This window comes from Atractosteus spatula, chromosome 15 (assembly GCF_055471065.1).
Source record: "Atractosteus spatula isolate fAtrSpa1 chromosome 15, fAtrSpa1.hap1, whole genome shotgun sequence".
Lineage (NCBI taxonomy): Eukaryota > Metazoa > Chordata > Actinopteri > Semionotiformes > Lepisosteidae > Atractosteus > Atractosteus spatula.
In genome coordinates this window covers 4,957,345-4,975,707 of record NC_142720.1, presented here as the reverse complement: position 1 = coordinate 4,975,707, position 18,363 = coordinate 4,957,345, and the positions used below count along the sequence as shown (strand labels likewise).

General features: G+C 42.4%; 2 protein-coding genes across 2 annotated transcripts; both read left to right on the top strand.

Annotated features, from left to right (window-relative positions):
• The first annotated feature begins 218 nt into the window (after window positions 1-218).
• Window positions 219-6,029, top strand: psmb1 (proteasome 20S subunit beta 1). Its single transcript, XM_088934094.1, has 6 exons — window positions 219-456; window positions 1,073-1,180; window positions 3,684-3,765; window positions 3,871-4,000; window positions 4,863-4,969; window positions 5,509-6,029. The coding sequence occupies exons 1-6, from the start codon at window positions 356-358 to the stop codon at window positions 5,692-5,694; spliced, it is 714 nt and encodes a 237-aa protein (XP_088790220.1). The 5' UTR covers window positions 219-355; the 3' UTR covers window positions 5,695-6,029.
• A 3,295-nt stretch (window positions 6,030-9,324) lies between these two features.
• On the top strand, window positions 9,325-18,362 carry tbp (TATA box binding protein). Its single transcript, XM_088933569.1, has 8 exons — window positions 9,325-9,417; window positions 12,137-12,324; window positions 13,107-13,504; window positions 15,131-15,218; window positions 15,639-15,730; window positions 16,196-16,363; window positions 16,756-16,850; window positions 17,242-18,362. Exons 2-8 carry the CDS (start codon window positions 12,271-12,273, stop codon window positions 17,319-17,321), a joined length of 975 nt encoding a protein of 324 aa, XP_088789695.1. The 5' UTR covers window positions 9,325-9,417; window positions 12,137-12,270; the 3' UTR covers window positions 17,322-18,362.
• The last annotated feature ends 1 nt before the right edge of the window (window position 18,363 follows it).

Genomic DNA, 18,363 nt, shown 5'->3' with positions numbered 1-18,363 from the left:
TCAAAAGCAGAGTGCCAGAAAGCTATTGAATGCTGACATGAGAAAAAAAGATGTTCAGTTGGTATTTATTATCGGACTCACAGAAGTGCAGGTGTTTAAGTCAATGTTAATATGCTCAGTTTCACAACTAGAAAAACTAAAACTGTTTCCTGCACAAGAAGTTGGTAAAAACGTGCGATATACACTAGATGGCAGCATTGAACTGTTTCCGCTTAAAGTGTTACGTAATTCCGGTTCCTGTTCCGCCATACTACAGTGATGCAGCATAGTTGAGATACAGAAAACTGTTGTGTTATTTGCGAAAACAAATAGTGTCTTTGTTTAAACAGTTAATTTTTCTTAAAAGCAGATCATAATGCTTTCCGCACAAACGTACGGAGAAAACGGGAAAATGAAGGAGTATCATTACAGTGGACCCGTAGAACACAGATTTTCACCATACGCGTTTAACGGAGGGTAAGTGAAACCGATTATTGAAATAAAGACATTCTTAGCCGGAAACTGTTTTAACGTGTGTGTTAAGGTCATTCGGTTAATTTTGACTAAGACGTAGTTTTTTTGTTTCTAAAAACAATATATGAACACTCGTCAGAAGACGACTAGTCTTTTCTTAAGGGGGAATACTTTGAATTTAATCCACGAGGCGTAATCTTTCCCATTCTTGAAAAAAGTATCTTAAGGTCGGCTTTGCTGTGGATCATGGCGAAGGCTTGATTTCAGAAAGTCGTTCTGGATGTGTTCATATGTATGTGTACCCTCTGGAGTGTGTTTAAAATGTCGTTCTCTAGGAAGCGTGCACCTTAGAAAACTGTGTATTGGATGTTTATGACCCTTTTGTCAATTAATGCCTTGTGTCAGATATTTGGAAATGTGAAGTCTTGGGCTTGCACGATAAAAGATACAGTGCTCTTTTAAAGCTTTTAATGTTGAAGTTGAATAGTTTTTAACAAAAGAAATGGAAATTGCGACCGCTGTGGGAGGCAGAAAGCGCTGTTGTTCTTGTGTTTTGGTTCACTGTCTTGTGGGAGGGCGGCTCCGGTACCTGGGAATGATTCTGGTTTCCTTCTGTCAGGACTGTGCTGGCAGTTGCCGGAGAAGACTTCGCCATCGTGGCCTCAGACACCAGGCTCAGCGAGGGCTACTCCATCCACTGCCGAGACTCGCCGAAATGCTACAAACTGTGAGTTTTCTACCGCGGCCTCTTCTGCTTTGTCAGGGTAAAGCGGTCCTGTGAAACCGTCATTTGAGGGGGAGATGGGCTGTAATACAGGTTATTCCATGCTGAAAAAGAAAGAGAGACAACGTTTCGGTTGTGGAGCCTTCTTCAAGTGTCACCCGAAGACACAACGTTGTCTATTTTCTTTTCAGTGTGAAATAAACCTGTTCCAGATCCTTTGCAGCCTATGCATGCTGACGCAGCTCCCTACTCGAACTTAACTTAATACATTTTGTTCTTTAAGATGCACCTTTTTGTTGATATTACAAGTTTATTGAATACTGATTCATCATGTGGAGTAGTATCTATGAAGATACAATAAAGCCTATGAATTCATCTCTGAACTGGGTTCATCACTCTTTTCTCTTCCCCACTGAGAGCTGGTGTGTGGGGAGTGTTCTGGCGCACTATGGCTGCTGTCGCATCATCCAGGTGGGGCTGCAGACTGGTGGTGGTGGAGGGTAGACCCCATTACCTGTAAAGCGCTTTGAGTGGAGTGTCCAGAAAAGCGCTATATAAGTGTAAGCAATTATTATTAGTAAGGAAGACACTGGGTGGAATTAGCTAACTTTTAAGGTTGGAGATACAGGTGCATCTGCAGCCCTACTGATACACTAAGGCACTCTGAGAGTGGAACACAAACCAGGAATTCCTTCCAGGAATTGAGTTTGAAACCCAAGCATAAGGCAAATGATTTGCTGTGGCTCCTGGAAAGTCCCCAGTCCTTGTATAGAATTTGATATCTCTAGTTAAATGGTGTACCAGTGAGGCAGGTTTCATTTGCTCATTCCTTCCCAAGTACAATGGAGCATTTTTGACAGCTTGTCCACTGTCAAATTACATGCAGCAAAGTAATGTTTTTTTTGTTTGGCAGCAATCAGAAATGAAAGTATTCTAGGCAGTGTAGTAGAAACTCCTTGTTGGCTTTTGCTGACCCTCAGCTTTTATCTTGCGTTCATGTCAGTCTCTCGGCAGGGGAAACGAAAACGAGACACTGATATTTCCTTGCAAACATGCATCGCCCAGTACAGCTCAGTTTTTATTGGAATATAAGAAACAGCATGCAGGCCAAGCGGGAAAGGTTAGACCTTGTCTGTGGATGCTCTGCATGTGTTTTGTCATGGATGAACAACCAAGTGATAGTGCCAATTAATCTTGTGCTGCTAATGCACAGATCCTGTATAAGAACAGGCCTCTGGCATTGTATTCACCAGTAATGAGACAAGCAGGGATTGTGTTACTGGTGATTTTGCATACTGAATCTTCACTCAAAAGGAGCAGAGGTAAAGGTATCCCCATCCTTGGAGAGACATTCTCCTGTTAGTTTTAAATTAAGCAGTTTTTTTAACACTAAAACAGTGTGTACAGTTTTATCAATAGTGCCTTAATTCTGGTCCTGGAAGGCTTCTGTGTTAAGGTAGCAACTCTATAAAAATTCTTGATAATTTAAGTTGACCTGCTTCAGTGATAAGAAATACATGTAAGATTGTGTCATGATTTTATAGAGTAGACTTGTTTTCCACAGTAGGTAGGTTTCTGACATAGAATGCCCTCTTAGACCCTCCTTTTCCCCTCCCCTAAACAAGTAAAATCAGTCGTAAGTGTATTAGTATGTGTATGCAGATTAAAGTATTATGAAAACAGTAATGCAGCAAATATAAGGTAGAGTACTCAGCAGATGAATAGCCTTCTCCCTCTCTCATTGGACAAATCGAAGATTCATTCTTGTCATACATACACGCCAAACTATTCACTATCACCCCACCCTTTAGCTTGTTCAAAATCTTGATTTTAACTCCGATTCAGGCACTTTTCTTGACTTGCCTTTCCCCTTCCTACCTGTTTTTCGGTTTACAAGCCATATTGAGGGTGATGCCGCATGATAAAGAAAGCACCAGCGTGCTATCGGCTCTGTAACTGCTTCGCACAGTGTAGCTCAGGTTCCTGCTGATTTGAATTTGTGAAATTTCCTACGTTATTTGATTTTTCACTAATTTCCAACCGCACGTACAAGGATTTGTGTAAAACTCAAGTCTACTGCATAATAGTGAGTAAAGAGTTTGTCGTACTTCTCAGTGGCAGTCCTTCACAATTCCTGTTGGACACCACTTGTACAGAAATAAGAAGGCACAGTAGGTGTTGATGTTGTTGACAGTGTATGGTTGTGTGGATATAAACAACTGGAACCAATGAAGTGGCTCTATCAGTGATCTTCAAGCTACATTTACACTTTGGTGTAGTTGGAGGCAAAGCCTGAATTCCTATTGGGCAGTTTGTGGAAACAAACAGACTGAGGTGACAACAACCTAAGGTAACATTACAGTATTGACTTTTTATACTGTTTGTTCTCTGCTCTGTAATGTTATTAGCTTCCTTTTATAGGAGTGATGTGTGGTGTAAATAGGTTTTTATTCGGTACACATCATGTAAGCGAAGGTTAAGAAATGTTTCTGCTTTCATTTCACAGAACAGACAGAACGGTCATCGGTTGCAGTGGATTCCATGGTGACTGCCTGACACTGACCAAAATTATTGATGCGAGATTAAAGGTATTGCACGGGACCAGTGCTGACAGCTTTGTGTGAACAGAAGTCTTTCTTTGGTGTAGGGATGGGGCTGTTTGTGATTGATTGCCTTATTCTTTGTGCTTTTAGATGTACAAGCACTCAAATAACAAGACCATGACAAGCGGAGCGATTGCAGCCATGCTTTCCACCATTCTGTACTCTCGGCGGTTCTTCCCTTACTATGTTTACAACATCATTGGTGGCCTTGATGAGGAAGGTATGTCACATTTGTTCTGTTGCATGTGCTCACTGAACATGGAAGTTTCATTCCATCTGCCTCTTAAGGTGTAAGAGTGATTTAACAAGTAATAAAACTAGTGGGCAGCACCTTGCTCCAGTAGTTAGCATTGGTGCCACGCAGCTCTGGGATCCTGGGTACAAATCTGTGTGGAGTTGGCATGTTCTCCATATGTTTGTGTGGGTTTCCTCTGGGTGCTCCGCAAAGACATATTGGCGGGCAAGGCCTATGTGTGAGTGTCTGTGTTTGTGTCAGTGTGTCCTGTCCAGGGTGTACCCCGCCTTGTGCCCATGGCTAGCCGGGATAGACTCTGGCTCCCCTGCAACCCCGTATTGGATACAGAGATCAGAAAATGGATGGATAGTAAAACTGACAGAGCAGCACGTATTAGTGTAATGCGCTTCTGTCTTTTTCAGGAACTGCAGGCTCTTGTATAACGCAACACCAAGTGGTATATCTTTCAAGACTTTTTATTTTGAATAAACTTGGTTTGTGATGTTATAAATTACATCTAGTATATAAACCTGCAGTGAATCTCTTTATATGTATAATCTGCTGCCTTGTATTTAGGCCTGTTTGTATGGAGCAGCGCAGTAATGTCACAGGGGGCTTGTGTGTTGTTCCCCAGAAATATCTGAGTCAGGAGCCAAACGTCTGTGGCAGCTCATTCTCCTGCAGCGTTTTAAAGCTGTGGTGAAAGGAATGACACCTTTTGAAATTGTGTTCAGATTTCCAAATGATTGAATCCAACAATTGAAAATGGGAAAAATCATTCTTATTTTAAATTTAAAAGGCTGTTTTGTTGAGAATGTGTACCTTAACAAGAACTTGACTTTTCCAGGTAAGGGTGCAGTGTACAGTTTTGATCCAGTAGGCTCTTATCAAAGAGATGCTTACAAGGCTGGAGGTTCAGCAAGTGCCATGCTGCAGCCCCTCCTCGATAACCAGGTACAGTTCCTGTGAAAAGCAGTGTTCTTGCACTCTGTTCCCCATAAGGCTGATTTGTTGTTGACCATGTGAAGTTTGATCTCATGTGTTGCATGGGCATTAACTTCGATTCAGTCAATATTTTTAACAATATTACAGGCATTAATCTAATTCTGATATGACTTCATGATGTTTACTGCAGCTGGGAAAAAGAAGAAAGTTTAATTGAATTTCTGGAGAAATAATAATTAAAAAATAGACTTGTTACTATGAATGCAAAATGATTTTTGTTTAATCAGACGTTGTTCTGTGCAGTTGATACATTTAATGAATTAAATGGTTTTCAAATCTGAATCTTTTGGGTTTTATGGTAGTGTTGATCAAATTCCCTTCAGTTCTTCAGTGTATGGGCATTTAACTAGCAGATCATATAGTCCTGTTTTTATATATTACAATATTGCACTAAGGACTACTGCTGTATGGGATTTTTACTGGACTTCAGCAGAGGGCAGCTTCCTTATGGCAGTGTATGATTTTAAATGCCTTTTACTCCTCTTTAGATTGGCTTCAAGAACATGGAGAATGTGGAGCACTTGCCTCTGACCTTGGAGAAGGCTGTTCAGCTTGTCAAGGATGTCTTCATCTCAGCAGCTGAGAGAGATGTGTACACAGGTGATGCTCTTAAAATCTGCATTGTCACCAAGGAGGGCATCAAGGAAGAGACTGTCCCACTCCGAAAAGATTGAGAATAAACTTGTACCACTTTCCTTCAGAAATGTTTAATGAAAGTGTATTCATTTTTTACACTGTCATCTTGTGTAGTAAATAAAGAGGTATGGTATGTATATTTTCTATTACAAGGAAGTACTCCTTTCTGTATTTAAACTGACCCTAACTTTGTTTTTAAACAAATATGTAAACCAATTTAATAGTTTGCCAGGTATGTTTCATGTCATTTTGCGCTGAAACATCCATATGTTCTATTCCATTAGCTAAAACTATAATTTTCCACATTCTAAAAAGTCCATTGATCTAAAATCAATCATTGATATCTAAATAAACCTCTGCAGTTTCCCTATAATTATTTTTGTATTTGGAGTGCGTGTTCCTGATTTTGAAATAACCAAACTATTCATGCGATACGGATTATTTAGTAATGAACATTTTTATTTCTGGAACCAATGCAGGTTCTGATAGTCAGTGTCGATAGGCTTTCTACGTCACTATACGGCAGCAGCTGACAAGCTGGGAAAAGTTAAAGAGGTACAGTTAAGCCATTAAATTATGTAATCTAAGAGCGGAGTTGGAAAAATGCAAAGACATGGGCTCTCTAGTATTGAAGTTGGGCACCCCTGCTTTAGTTAGAACCAAGGACTCCACTGCTGCTGTTCAATAGTATCAATTCATTTACATTATTCATGTGATTACATTATTACTGTAAGAGTGATTTTTAATATGCAGCATGAATTTGCATAAGTCCTTTAAATGCACATAAAGAATTGCATGGATCCAAAGGCCACAAAAACACTGCTTGAAGTATTGGATTTGTAATTGAGGGTCTTGAATTAAGCGTGGTTTACAGATTATATTCTAACTGCATCATGTATCTGAGACATTTTTTTTTTTAATGACACAATTCTCATCAGGCCATTTAAGAGAATCTCTGGCCAGTGTCCAGCTCAGTTCTGCAGTCCCATGTCTTCGCACTTGGCTTTGCAGTCCGGCCAGGCTTCAAGCCCAGATGCAGAGCCCATAGACTTTCTACTGGTGGGACTTTAAAGTCTCAACAGGTTATAAGGGGTTGGGGGTTGGGCTGTAGCATAATTCTGGATCTGTAACAAAAGAGCCTCAAACTGAATAGCCCTGCTCTGTAGCTCATTAGCAATTTAAAGTGAGCAAAGTGGTCTTGAGTCGTGGAAAAAGACAATTTTCTGAGAACCCTCCGGACTGTTCTGATGGACTGCTTAAATCCTCGCATAAATGAGTTTTTATCAGTTGCTGTCTCAAAAGGGCCATGTCTGGATCAGGGTGGGCACTCCAGCAGCCTGACAGAGAACTTCCGGGCGATGTGTAGCGTGCAGCAGGTGTAACGAATACCCCCCCCGCGTATAACGGGGATCTCAGCCGCCTGGGCTAAGGGAGTTCTCCTTCAGCTCAGCTGGCAAGCTCCCTGTTACGTGACGCCAGAGACCCGGGTTCGAGCCCAGCCAGTGAGAGACGAACTGGCAGGGCAGGAGGGGCAAGGGCGGAGACCCCAAGAAGCCTTACACAGGCATTGATAATCTCAGTGGCCCTGGTGGGCGTGTATTTCTGATTGCCCCTCAGATGGTCCAAGCACCTGTAATCTCAGTTTGAGGGCACCAGATGTCCTCTGGATAACTCTATGGGCCTTGTCATGGGCTCTGTTGTATCGCCCTTCTGCCTGACCAGCTGGATCCGACACGGGTGAGGAGGTGCTTCTGCAAAAAGCAACTTCTGCCATCTAAAAGCAAACGAGATGATAATCGGTGAGGTGATTATGTATCAGTGTAAATAAGGCAGGTGGATCCTTTTTAAAGGCAAGTGCTAGGCCTAAACCAACAGCAGGTAAGCCAAGGCAAATATCATAAAAAGCAATCTAGACATTTACTGCACAGAGTGAAAACAAAGCCAGAAGACAAGTATGACAAAACAACAAAGCACACAACCCTGTAAAACCAGCCATGGCACTCGGGTCAACTGAGGCGTGAGGGTACCCCCAAAAACTACTCGGTTTAATTTAAAAAGTACTCAGGTTCATTAGGGCCTGTGGGGTACCCCAAAGCACAGAGACCTCACACCTAAACATAACAATGAGTAGTTAAAATGATTCTGACAACAGTCTTTCAATTGGCTTTTCCTGATGATATGCAGAAGGGCCTCATCGGGATTTTGTTTTAAAATGTTCAGAAAGGTCCAAGTCTGGTGATGCCGGAACTTAGGTTGTTGATTCCTTACGGACGAATGAGTGGGTCAACCTTGCCACTCAATCAACACAGGCAGGTACCGCCTGGCAGAAACCAACACCAACAAGCCATCCATCATCTCCACAAATGCCAGCCTGGAACTCTTTGCTAATGGAAGATGGTTCCCAAAAAGTTGCAACACTGAGTAAATTACTGTCCGAGTCCCAAACCATCTGGACTGATGGACCGGTAGTTGTTTGTACTCATGAAAACGAACTCTCTTTCTACGGGCGCTGTGATGTGCACTTGAGTGCACCCGAGCTCTAGGTGACACCCGAGCCCTGTTCTCCTCGCTGCCGGGGAAAGTGATGAGCTGCTCTGCCCTGTCAGGCAAGACTGGGAAACTGTGGTCGCGGCTCGGCTGACGGAGGACTGGCGCGTCCCCGCAACCTCCGCCATGTGTGTCTGCAGGGACCCGTTTGCACAGGAGCTCAGAGCCGCGAGCAGGGCTGTCCCGCACGCAGCCCACAGAGACCACGGAGACACGGATAAGAGGTGGTGTGGGAGTAGAGAAATGGAAGTGGTCGAAAAAAAAATTCATTGTCGAATGTGTCCAGCCCGGACCTGGGGATACTCCGGCCGACCACCCTGTCCACCTCGTCTTGCACAGTGAACCTCACTGCAGCCTCATGTGACATTTTCAATAAGACTCTCTCGCTACAAACGATTGTGTGTGCCCATCTCGTATGCAGGATTTCGTTCAGATTGTTACACCATATCGCAAACACCATTTTTACACCCATCTTTACATCGATAATTGAATTCAACACTCATTTCCCTGCACGACCCAGTTTGTGCCTGCGCACCTGATGACACAGAAAACAACGAGAAGGATCGCCCTGCTTCCAATGACCGCCGCATTAAAATTAGTGCCCAAAGCACATATCACAAAATCCTGTTTATCCGTATGCTTTAGATTAGCTAAATCCAAATGTTCTGCACACAATTTAAAAATAGTTATTTACCGTATTATTACGTATATACACGACTAATATAATTCCAAGTACAAAACACCCAAGTATTGCTTTAGGTAAATCAAGAATAACTAAGGCACTCCTTCCAGTATAAAACTGTCGGCCCATACCCTGCTGTGTCCCAGTAGAAAGCTGTATTTAGTTGACCTCAAACTTTTAAAAATACACGATAGACGTCTGTTTACGAAATCATGTACAGAATCACACATTCTCTGATTGAAACTCTTAAGGATTTAAAAAATATATTCTATTTAAAACCAATTATCTGAAAATAATCACCACCAGGCTTGTTATGTCTCATATATTTTAAAACACCAAGGCAATTACTCTTAAACCCTATTAACATATAACAACCACCACCACAGTTTGAATTTTGCACGCTTGTTCCGGAAGGACAACCCGGCGCCGCAGGAAGTTTGCGCGCAGTTTGCTGGGAGAGAAGGAGGGTTTTTTTTGCGGTAGTGAGCGGTCGAAAAAACAAGAGCTGCTGCAGGGATTGAGGCGTAAAAAGGTGAGCGGAAACGGGACGAAGGAGCTAACAGTTTATTTTCTGTGTTTGGAAGACACTAATGAGCCTCGATAGCGAGGGTGTTTTTATTTTGCGAAGGAATGTCTCGCTGCACGTCGGGGCCGTCGGGTACCAGAAGGAAATTGCATGTGTGTGAGCGGGATTATTTTGCAATTAATTTGTTTAAAATGTATTTGGGTATATCTGCCAAGTCATTTATAAACAGCCCTAAAATGAATTTTACGCCTTTAAACGTAAAAGATACGCGCTCGCGAAGATTGTCTGTTTGTTGCGGTCAGCTATGATTTTTAACTCGCTTTTTTATTTATAGATAACTATGCATTGAGCACTGTTGTATTGTGCATTTGTTCTTTATCTCGCATATCTGCAGTGCCCCATACTAGGAAAGTAACGGCTCTAAAGTAGATTTGTGGAAAACCCACAGAGGGTTACCTCTACATGCATGATTTAAAGACTCTGACTGGCTTGGTTACTAAGTTAAGGTGCACTTCGTCAACTACGACACAAAGGCGATACTACAGCGGTAGCGAAGAGAGGCTTCTCGATGAATAAACCTGTTAATATGCGCTGGTCCAACACTGCTGTAATGTCCTTCTGCAATGTCTGCATCAGCTCCAGACCATGGGTGCTGGAAAACCTAGTGGCATTAGTGTCACTAGTCCCTTAGCAGGGACTGCTCCGCGTCCGTGGATGACGGTGCGGTTGAGTAAGAACTGGCTCTGGTGCCAAAATGTCCACACTGCTGTCAGGACAGTGTTTTGGTGGAGGGCTGGGTCTCGTTGCTTCGCGTTGTCGTTGAACTGCGCTCTGACCGGCTCGGTCTCCTGCTGTCGAAGCTGCAAACTATTTATAAGAGGGCTAAGCAAGACAATTATTAGTCGACTTCATTAAAGAGTGTTATCAAATGGAATGAAAATCGGCAGACACGGTGGGTTCCCAAGACCAGTATAAAAAAAAAACTCGGGCAGTGCCATATATCCTTCTAATGGGACATTTAACTGAGATGTTTAACCATCAGGGGTTCCAACCTGAGCTGTCAGTTACATCGAAGGCCTAATTATTTAACTGTATAGGTGTAATACCTGTAGCTTGGCTAAATGCGTGACCTTACCTTTAACGTACTGAGTGTGTTGAGTCATCAACTGTAAAAAGCCTTAAGTAACATCCTGGTTTTTTGTCCAGGATGGACAAAAGTCTTAGTCCATCCAGGATGACTAAGAAAATAATGAGGTTCATTGATTAATTGACAGCTCAGGGTGGGAGAAAAAAAGCAGGTGACAAGGTCTCCAGGATGGGAGGTTGTAGAGCTCGTACAGCCTCCCTAATGTTCCCACTTCATGTGCTTGGTGAAGTAATATTGTGCTTCTTGCATCGACCTGTTGGATGCTGGCAGTAGGACCTTTTATAATTTAGTGCTTGGGGATGTAAACAAATTCATCCACCCATTCATTTCCTAAACTGCCTCTTCCAGTTTGGGGACACGGGGGAGCCGGAGCCTATCCTGGCCAGAAACAGGTGTATGGCGGGGTACACCCTGGATGGGACACCAGTCCATCGCAGGGCAGACACACGAACACACACACACTCGCACCAGGGTCAATTTTCCAAGAAGCCAATTAACCCGCCAGCATACCATATTTTTACTGTGGGAAGAAACCCATGTGAATACAGGGAGAACATACCATTGTAACCATCGTAGTAGTAGTAATAATAATAATGATTGCTTACACTTACATAGTGCTTTTCTGGACACTTTCTGAGCACCCCCTACTGGCCCCACTAACACCTCTTCCAGCAGCAACCTTAGTTTTTCCCAGGAGGTCTCCCATCCAGGTACTGGCCAGGCTCACAGCTGCTGAACTTCAGTGGGCTGCCAGTGGTGAGTTGCAGAGTGATATGGCTGCAGGGTTAATCTAATGCACTAATCATTGTGCACTAGTGCTGTACACGTCAGAACCTGGAGGACCCCCAGGTCTTTCTGGTTTTCTTTCAAGATGACATTTTGATTATCTAGGCAGATAGAGCTATAGCTGATTAAGATATTTTGTTAATTTCATAAGAGCATGTATGCAGTTGTTGATGAGCATGGACCCCAAAATCTTTTCTGCACTCATTCAGGTGTATGGATTGTATGTAATTTGGTCTTTGGAGAACACAAAATTGCCTTTATTGGTTGGAGGGTTTGATAAAGTGTTCTCACATGTACCTGTACCTAAATAATTGATTACTTCGTGCGAACTGTTTAGACAAAAAAAAAATGCCAGAACCACTTAATTAAGCAGGTTGAGGAGAGACTGAATGGAGATTTCTTGGCAGTCTTACAGCAGAGTATTTTCTAAAACAAAATCTGAGTACAGAATTATGTGGACAAGCTATTTAATGGTCTAATCAAGCAAGAAGATCAATTAAAGGGATCACTTTGACTGATTAAGATAGCAAGTGGAGCAAACACCAGAAGAGACAGACCTCCCCCAGTCACGAGCTGAGAGCCACTTCTCTGTACTGCACCTGTGTGTTAAAATGTTTAATGTCTCTCACTCATACGATGGCCAGCGTGTTAAGATAAAACATTTCTTTGGAAGTTGTCTCATCCGAAAAAATCTTACATCTTTTACTTTCCGTAACTAAGGGGTGCATTGTTAGAACTTGTCCTTCTCTTTTTGGAACATCCTGCGATTTATTTTGTTTCCTCTTATTTCAGATTTCGAACAGGCCCTTTGTCAGGACGTCTCAACTGAATGACTGGTGTTAGCTGCGGTTAGTGTTTAGTTGCGGACAAAAGGTGGAAGAAGGCCTTCAGAGGTGTTTCTCTGGTGACGCTGGGCTCGGGAGAGGATGGAACAGAACAACAGCTTGCCCCCGTATGCGCAAGGCCTGGCGTCTCCGCAGGTGAGGAGGATGGGTTCCGCACGGGGAGAATCGGCGTGGGGTCGGTGAGCAGGGTGGACATTGCAAAGATCTCCCGAGTGTTCAGTAGCGTTGGAAATTCAAGCATTTAGTTTTCACTTAATTTGTTGAAAAATGCAAACTACTGTTACAGACATGAATTTCACGTTCAGCACTGCTCCAACTTATATTTTATATTTAGTCAGAATAAAGGTTCCCTGAACACCATTATTTATGTACTGTAATTGGAGCGCCATGGTAAAAGTATAGTCTTTGACAGCAAGAGAGTGATATCATGCATGATGTCTTTAAATCGTTCCTGTTACTATCCATTCGGCTTCTTACCCAGAGCATAGTAGGCCAAGTAGGCTTTTGGATTTGGGTTTGTTTGATAGCAGTGAAATGGGGAAAGGTGTTTAATTGCTAGTTCAGTGTATTTGTATAGGGTTGAAAAGTACAAGGTTTTCCGTCGTGGCGACAGTGTTTATATAATCAGTCAAGGGGAACGTCACTTCCCTGTTCTCTCAAGTGCAACAGAAGGGCTGGTCTGTTGATGAAGAACCAGTTTTCAATTCAATTTCAATTCAAGGTGCTTTATTGGCATGGCCGGTGAGAACAATCAGTTTTGCCAAATCAAAACAGAAACTGACAAACAAACAACAAGATCTGACTGCATACAGTATGCTGTATAAATTAAGTTCCAATAGCCTCTTGACTGTTTTTTCCTCCAGAGTTTCTTCAGCTCCGTGTATCATCCTCTCATAGTGTCCTGTTTGCTCCTTCAGGGTGCCATGACGCCTGGCATGCCTCTGTTCAGCCCCATGATGCCCTACGGCACGGGGCTGACGCCACAGCCCGTTCAGAGCACCAACAGCCTCTCTCTGCTGGAGGAGCAGCAGAGGCAGCAGCAGCAGCAGCAGCAGCAGCAGCAACAACAACAACAACAACAACAGCAGCAGCAGCAGCAGCCGCCGCCGCAGCAGCAGCAGCAGCAGTCCACGTCCCAGCAGGGCGTGGTGCAAGCTTCCTCGGGCCAGACGCCACAGCTCTATCATTCCCAGACCGTCACAACCACCGCGCTTCCCGGAAACACCCCCATGTACACCACCCCGCTCACCCCCATGACCCCTATCACCCCGGCGACGCCCGCATCCGAGAGTTCCGGCATCGTGCCCCAGCTCCAGTGAGTACCGCCTCCGTCCTCCTCACCCTCTCCCCAGGGCTCATGTCCCAGCTCCTCGAGCTTGCAGGCTGAGTCTTCTGCCTGTGGTAGTACAAGATTAGCTCCATATATCGCAGCCAGCTGGATCTGTGTGCTGGGCAGAGATGTGTTGTACCAGCGTTCTGGTGCACTATGGCTGCCGTCACATCATCCAGGTGGGGCTGCACACTGGTGGTGTTGGAGGGGATCCCCATTATCTGTAAAGCGCTTTGAGTGGAGTGTCCAGAAAAGCGCTATATAAGTGTAAGCAATTATTATTATTAACATTAGTTCCTCTGCATCTCTCTTCAGTAGTAGGTGTGTCCTTAAGTGTGACCTTTCACTTACTGCAGCCTCTGGAACTGGCTGTCTCGTTTTTACCGATGTAACAATGGCTGCAAAACCAACATTCTGATGTTCACAGAAGCATTGGTCTGCTCGTGTAGAAGAACATGCATTCATACCTCTTGGGTGATGATTCACCACGCAGCATAACGGTGATTGAAGGCAACCAAGGAATTCATCAGAAGATAAAAATGGAGAATCTTAGACTGGCTAAGTCTGTCTCCAGATAGGAATCTGTTTGAGCAGTGTGTTTCCTGCTTAAAAAATGAATTGGCAAGAGCTCTGAGTTTTAAGTGCCTGCAGCAAAGCGTTTCAAAAGATTGAAGGCAGCGTGTGGTCAGCTTTATGTGCTGCAGACATGAAGCAGTCATTGGGGATTGTTGAGCAGATACTGATAATTGAATGTGTCTAAATAGCTTGTTCAGACTGGACGCCTCAGCTAGAAATGGAAGAAGCTGGGGGAAACGGGGCATAGTGCACTCCGGAGCAGAGCCACAGTCATGGAAATAAGAGCAAAATCAATTAAATGAATGTATTGCCAAAATGCAGTTTGTCAGTTTTAGTATGGTTCCCATTAGAAAACAAAAAGTGTTTATTCACTGACAGTGAGGTTAATTAATAATATGATATTATATAGAGCTTTTCTGGACACTCCACTCAAAGCGTTTTACAGGTAATGGGGATCCCCTCCACCACCACCAGTGTGCAGCCCCACCTGGATGATGCGACGGCAGCCATAGTGCGCCAGAACGTTCATCACACATCAGCGATTAGTGGGGAGGAGAGCAGTTTAATGAAGCCAATTTATAGATAGAGATTATTAGGAGGCCATGATTGGTAAGGGCCAATGGGAAATTTGGCCAGGACGCTGGGGTAACACCCCTACTCTTTTCGAGAAACGCCCTGGGATTTTTAATTACCACAGAGAGTCAGGACCTCAGTTTTACGTCTCATCCAAAGGACAGCGCCTGTTTACAGTTTAGTGTCCCCGTCACTATACTGGGGCATTAGGACCCACATGGACCGCAGGGTGAGCGCCCCCTACTGTCCCCACTAACACCTCCTCGAGCAGCAACCTTAGGATTTCCCCAGGGGGTCTCCCATCCAGGTACTGACCAGACTAACACCTGCTGAGCTCCAGTGGTCTGCCAGTTGTGAGTTGCAGAGTGATATGGCTGCTGGCTTGTATATTATCACTTATTACTATATGCCTTGTTTTGTTTTTTTTAACCAATTGAATATCCCACTCTGCTTCTCTTTTAGAAATATAGTGTCCACTGTAAACCTGGGCTGTAAGCTCGACCTAAAAACAATAGCACTGCGAGCCAGAAATGCTGAATATAATCCAAAGGTAAGATGTTTATTTTGAGGTTTTTCCACTGATAACAGGAGACTTTCATGCCCCCCCCCCCCCCCATTAGAAGTAGCCCTGGATTAGTTTATCTAAATGCACATTAGATAGTCCAGGACTAATGGTAATTGGAGTCTGTGAAACTGCTGTAAGTGTTAACCCTGTTATTACAAACTGTGCTATGTGTCTTCCTCCTGGGTATTTCATTGTAAATCGAGAGCTTGTTGAAGACATGCGCATGTTGACTGCCTTTCCTTATTTCTGATCAGTGATCTCTTGAATAATGATGTACACAAAACTGAAAGTTGTATGAAACAAGTTTTCCCAAACCACTTGACTATTTATTTGGAGTACTAAGGATTGTGATTTTTTTTTTTGTTGGGGAAACTCCTCAGATTAACATCTTTTTTTACCCTGTAGCGATTTGCAGCCGTAATTATGAGAATACGGGAACCAAGAACAACTGCCCTCATCTTCAGCTCTGGGAAGATGGTGTGCACTGGAGCAAAGAGGTGTGTCATCAGATATCCTGCTTTCAGACTTGCAGCTCTGGGCTTCAGAAGGATAATCGCATAACCCTTTGGGTGAAAATGTGCCTCCTGTTCTCTGTATTAAATGCACTTTCACATGTCCCCTGGCTTGTGTTTCACTGTTTATTGTGTCCACTGGGCTGACTTTGTCTCTGCCTTCGAGGAGTTGGAAAACGTGAATCAGACCATCTTGTTGTCTTCGCTTTTCAGAAAAAAAAGATTAACAGTTCTTTTAGCCTGTTAGGAGTCTCTTTCCCTCTTCCTTTCCTCCTACCCTTTGTGCTGTGCTCTGTGGCTGCTGAATATTGATCCATTATAGTTTCATTATTTCATTATTATTTCACCCTTTGATCACCTGTGTTTACCTGCCTCTTCGCCTGCCTGCTTGTACCTGCAAATGTTTACTGCACATCACACTGTACCTGCATTTTTTTCCTCTGCTCGCAGTGAGGAACAGTCACGACTGGCAGCCAGAAAATATGCCAGAGTGGTCCAGAAGTTGGGCTTTCCAGCAAAGTTCCTGGATTTCAAGATTCAGAATATGGTGGGAAGCTGCGATGTCAAGTTCCCAATAAGACTTGAAGGTCTGGTCCTAACACATCAGCAGTTTAGCAGGTATGTCATGCACACTTTTATAAAACATCACAATTGGGTGTTTGTGTACAAAAGCGCTGTTTTAAAGAAAGTAGACAGTGTGCTGTTTTCTGAACGTAGAATAAGAAACCATTTTATTCAGTCCTTTGGGATGTAAGAGCAAGTAAGGAGACAGCAAGAAGATGAGTGCCAGTATACCATCATGCCCTAATGAAACAGCATTGTTGTTACTGGGGTCACTAAACTGGATTGTGAAGACCACTCTCATTGTGGGGGTGCAGTAGTGACTCTGAATAATATTATTTTAAAACTTCAGAGTTGAAATTTCTATATTGTCCTTGATATTTTCCTTTTCTTCTCTTGACCATATTTCTACAAATATCTTTAAATGACTTCACGTTTTTATTTTTTAGCTATGAGCCCGAGTTGTTCCCAGGCTTAATTTACAGAATGATCAAGCCCAGAATTGTACTTTTAATATTTGTGTCTGGAAAAGTTGTACTAACAGGTAAGATTTTGCTGCATTCAATGATTGTAATTGAAGAATACATAATTTGTTGTGAATCCTAATAGCTGTAACATTTTATCATATTTATAGATTATCAAACTAATTAGTAGGTCTCATAGAAGTGTATTTACACAGTGGAAAAGAAACTAAGTGTACAGTTTTGTCTCTTGAGCCAAGTACCTTGTAACAGATACCATTTTCACAAGTACTTGTTCGTGTGTAGCTGAAGATTAACATACCTAAGAGAAAAACATAGTATAATTTGTGAGTGTGCCATTTTGGCTGACTTTTAAATGTTTTTTTTGGATATCAAGAGTGTGTACAGATTGACATGTCAACACTAGTGCTGTATGAATGACGATTTCCATTCATTGTCCACCTTTGTTCCCAGGTGCAAAGGTGAGAGCAGAAATCTACGAAGCATTTGAAAACATCTATCCCATCTTAAAAGGATTCAGGAAGACCACGTAACTGGTTTTATGAAAAACCTTTGCTTTTTTTTTCCTCAAGAAATTCAGTAGTGTTGTCATCCATGAACTTGGGACTTGGCCTCATGGAAGACTGAGGTGTGTTATTAATGGGAATGAAGCTGAAATTCCTGTGGTGAGGAATTCTAGGAGCCCTCTTTATTTTAGCTGTCAGATTTGCTTTTAAATAAGTTGTCTTGCCTGGTACTTCAGGAGAAGAATCGTCAACCAAGCTACATTAGTTTTTAAAATACATTTTTTAAGTGTTTTAAGTTTAATCTTCATTTTAATATTGTTTTTACCAGGCATTTAAATGTAAACATATTGGGATTTTCCATACATTCCTTTGTCAGACGTTCTTTAAAGACCTGAATGTTAAGTTTCTGTGCTCAGAAATTTTTGTAGGAATGAACAAGAAGTTTATTTACCAAGTTAATGCAAGTCTAGTTTGTCCAAGTTCAGAGTATTAAATATAACTTCATTAACAACTACAGACTACAATATAATACTATCATAAAATATCAAAGCTTAAAATTGAGCTATTTTTATAATTTTTCCACATTCTTTAAATTGTTAGGCATTATGGTAAAATCACAATGTATATGATTTAATGAAGACCTAAGGATGCCGTTTTTTATAATTTTAGAAGGTGGCAAGGTTGAAATTTATAATTAAAGAGTAAGCACTTGTCTCACCTGAGAAACAGAACCTGGGAATTTAAAGTAACTGTACCTGCAAATCGTCCTTTTATTTATTTTTTACAAATGTGTATATATTTCTTGCAGGGGCATTTAATCATTTTCGAACTTACTCCCAATAAAGCAGTTAAAAACTCCCCTGAGAATCTTTATATGCGTCTTCCCTCCAATTTGATTAGAATTGAAAAGGTACTCCTTGTATATAGCTATATGTGGCTTTGATGCTTCCCAAGCTCTGGCTGTGCAAAGTACAGTATTTCAATGGTGTTCAGAAGTTTTTTTCCCAGGTGCATTTTTACATTTGTGTATTTGTCATACTGTACACAATTAAATCATTTCATTATGGTG

Coding starts and splice junctions, on each gene's coding strand:
- psmb1 (XM_088934094.1), top strand. CDS start 356: ATGCTTTCCGCACAAACGTACGGAGAAAACGGGAAAATGAAGGAGTAT. Junction 3,766..3,870: donor TTATTGATGCGAGATTAAAG/GTATTGCACGGG, acceptor TTGTGCTTTTAG/ATGTACAAGCACTCAAATAA. Junction 4,001..4,862: donor TGGTGGCCTTGATGAGGAAG/GTATGTCACATT, acceptor TGACTTTTCCAG/GTAAGGGTGCAGTGTACAGT.
- tbp (XM_088933569.1), top strand. CDS start 12,271: ATGGAACAGAACAACAGCTTGCCCCCGTATGCGCAAGGCCTGGCGTCT. Junction 15,731..16,195: donor GTGTGCACTGGAGCAAAGAG/GTGTGTCATCAG, acceptor CTCTGCTCGCAG/TGAGGAACAGTCACGACTGG. Junction 16,851..17,241: donor TGGAAAAGTTGTACTAACAG/GTAAGATTTTGC, acceptor CTTTGTTCCCAG/GTGCAAAGGTGAGAGCAGAA.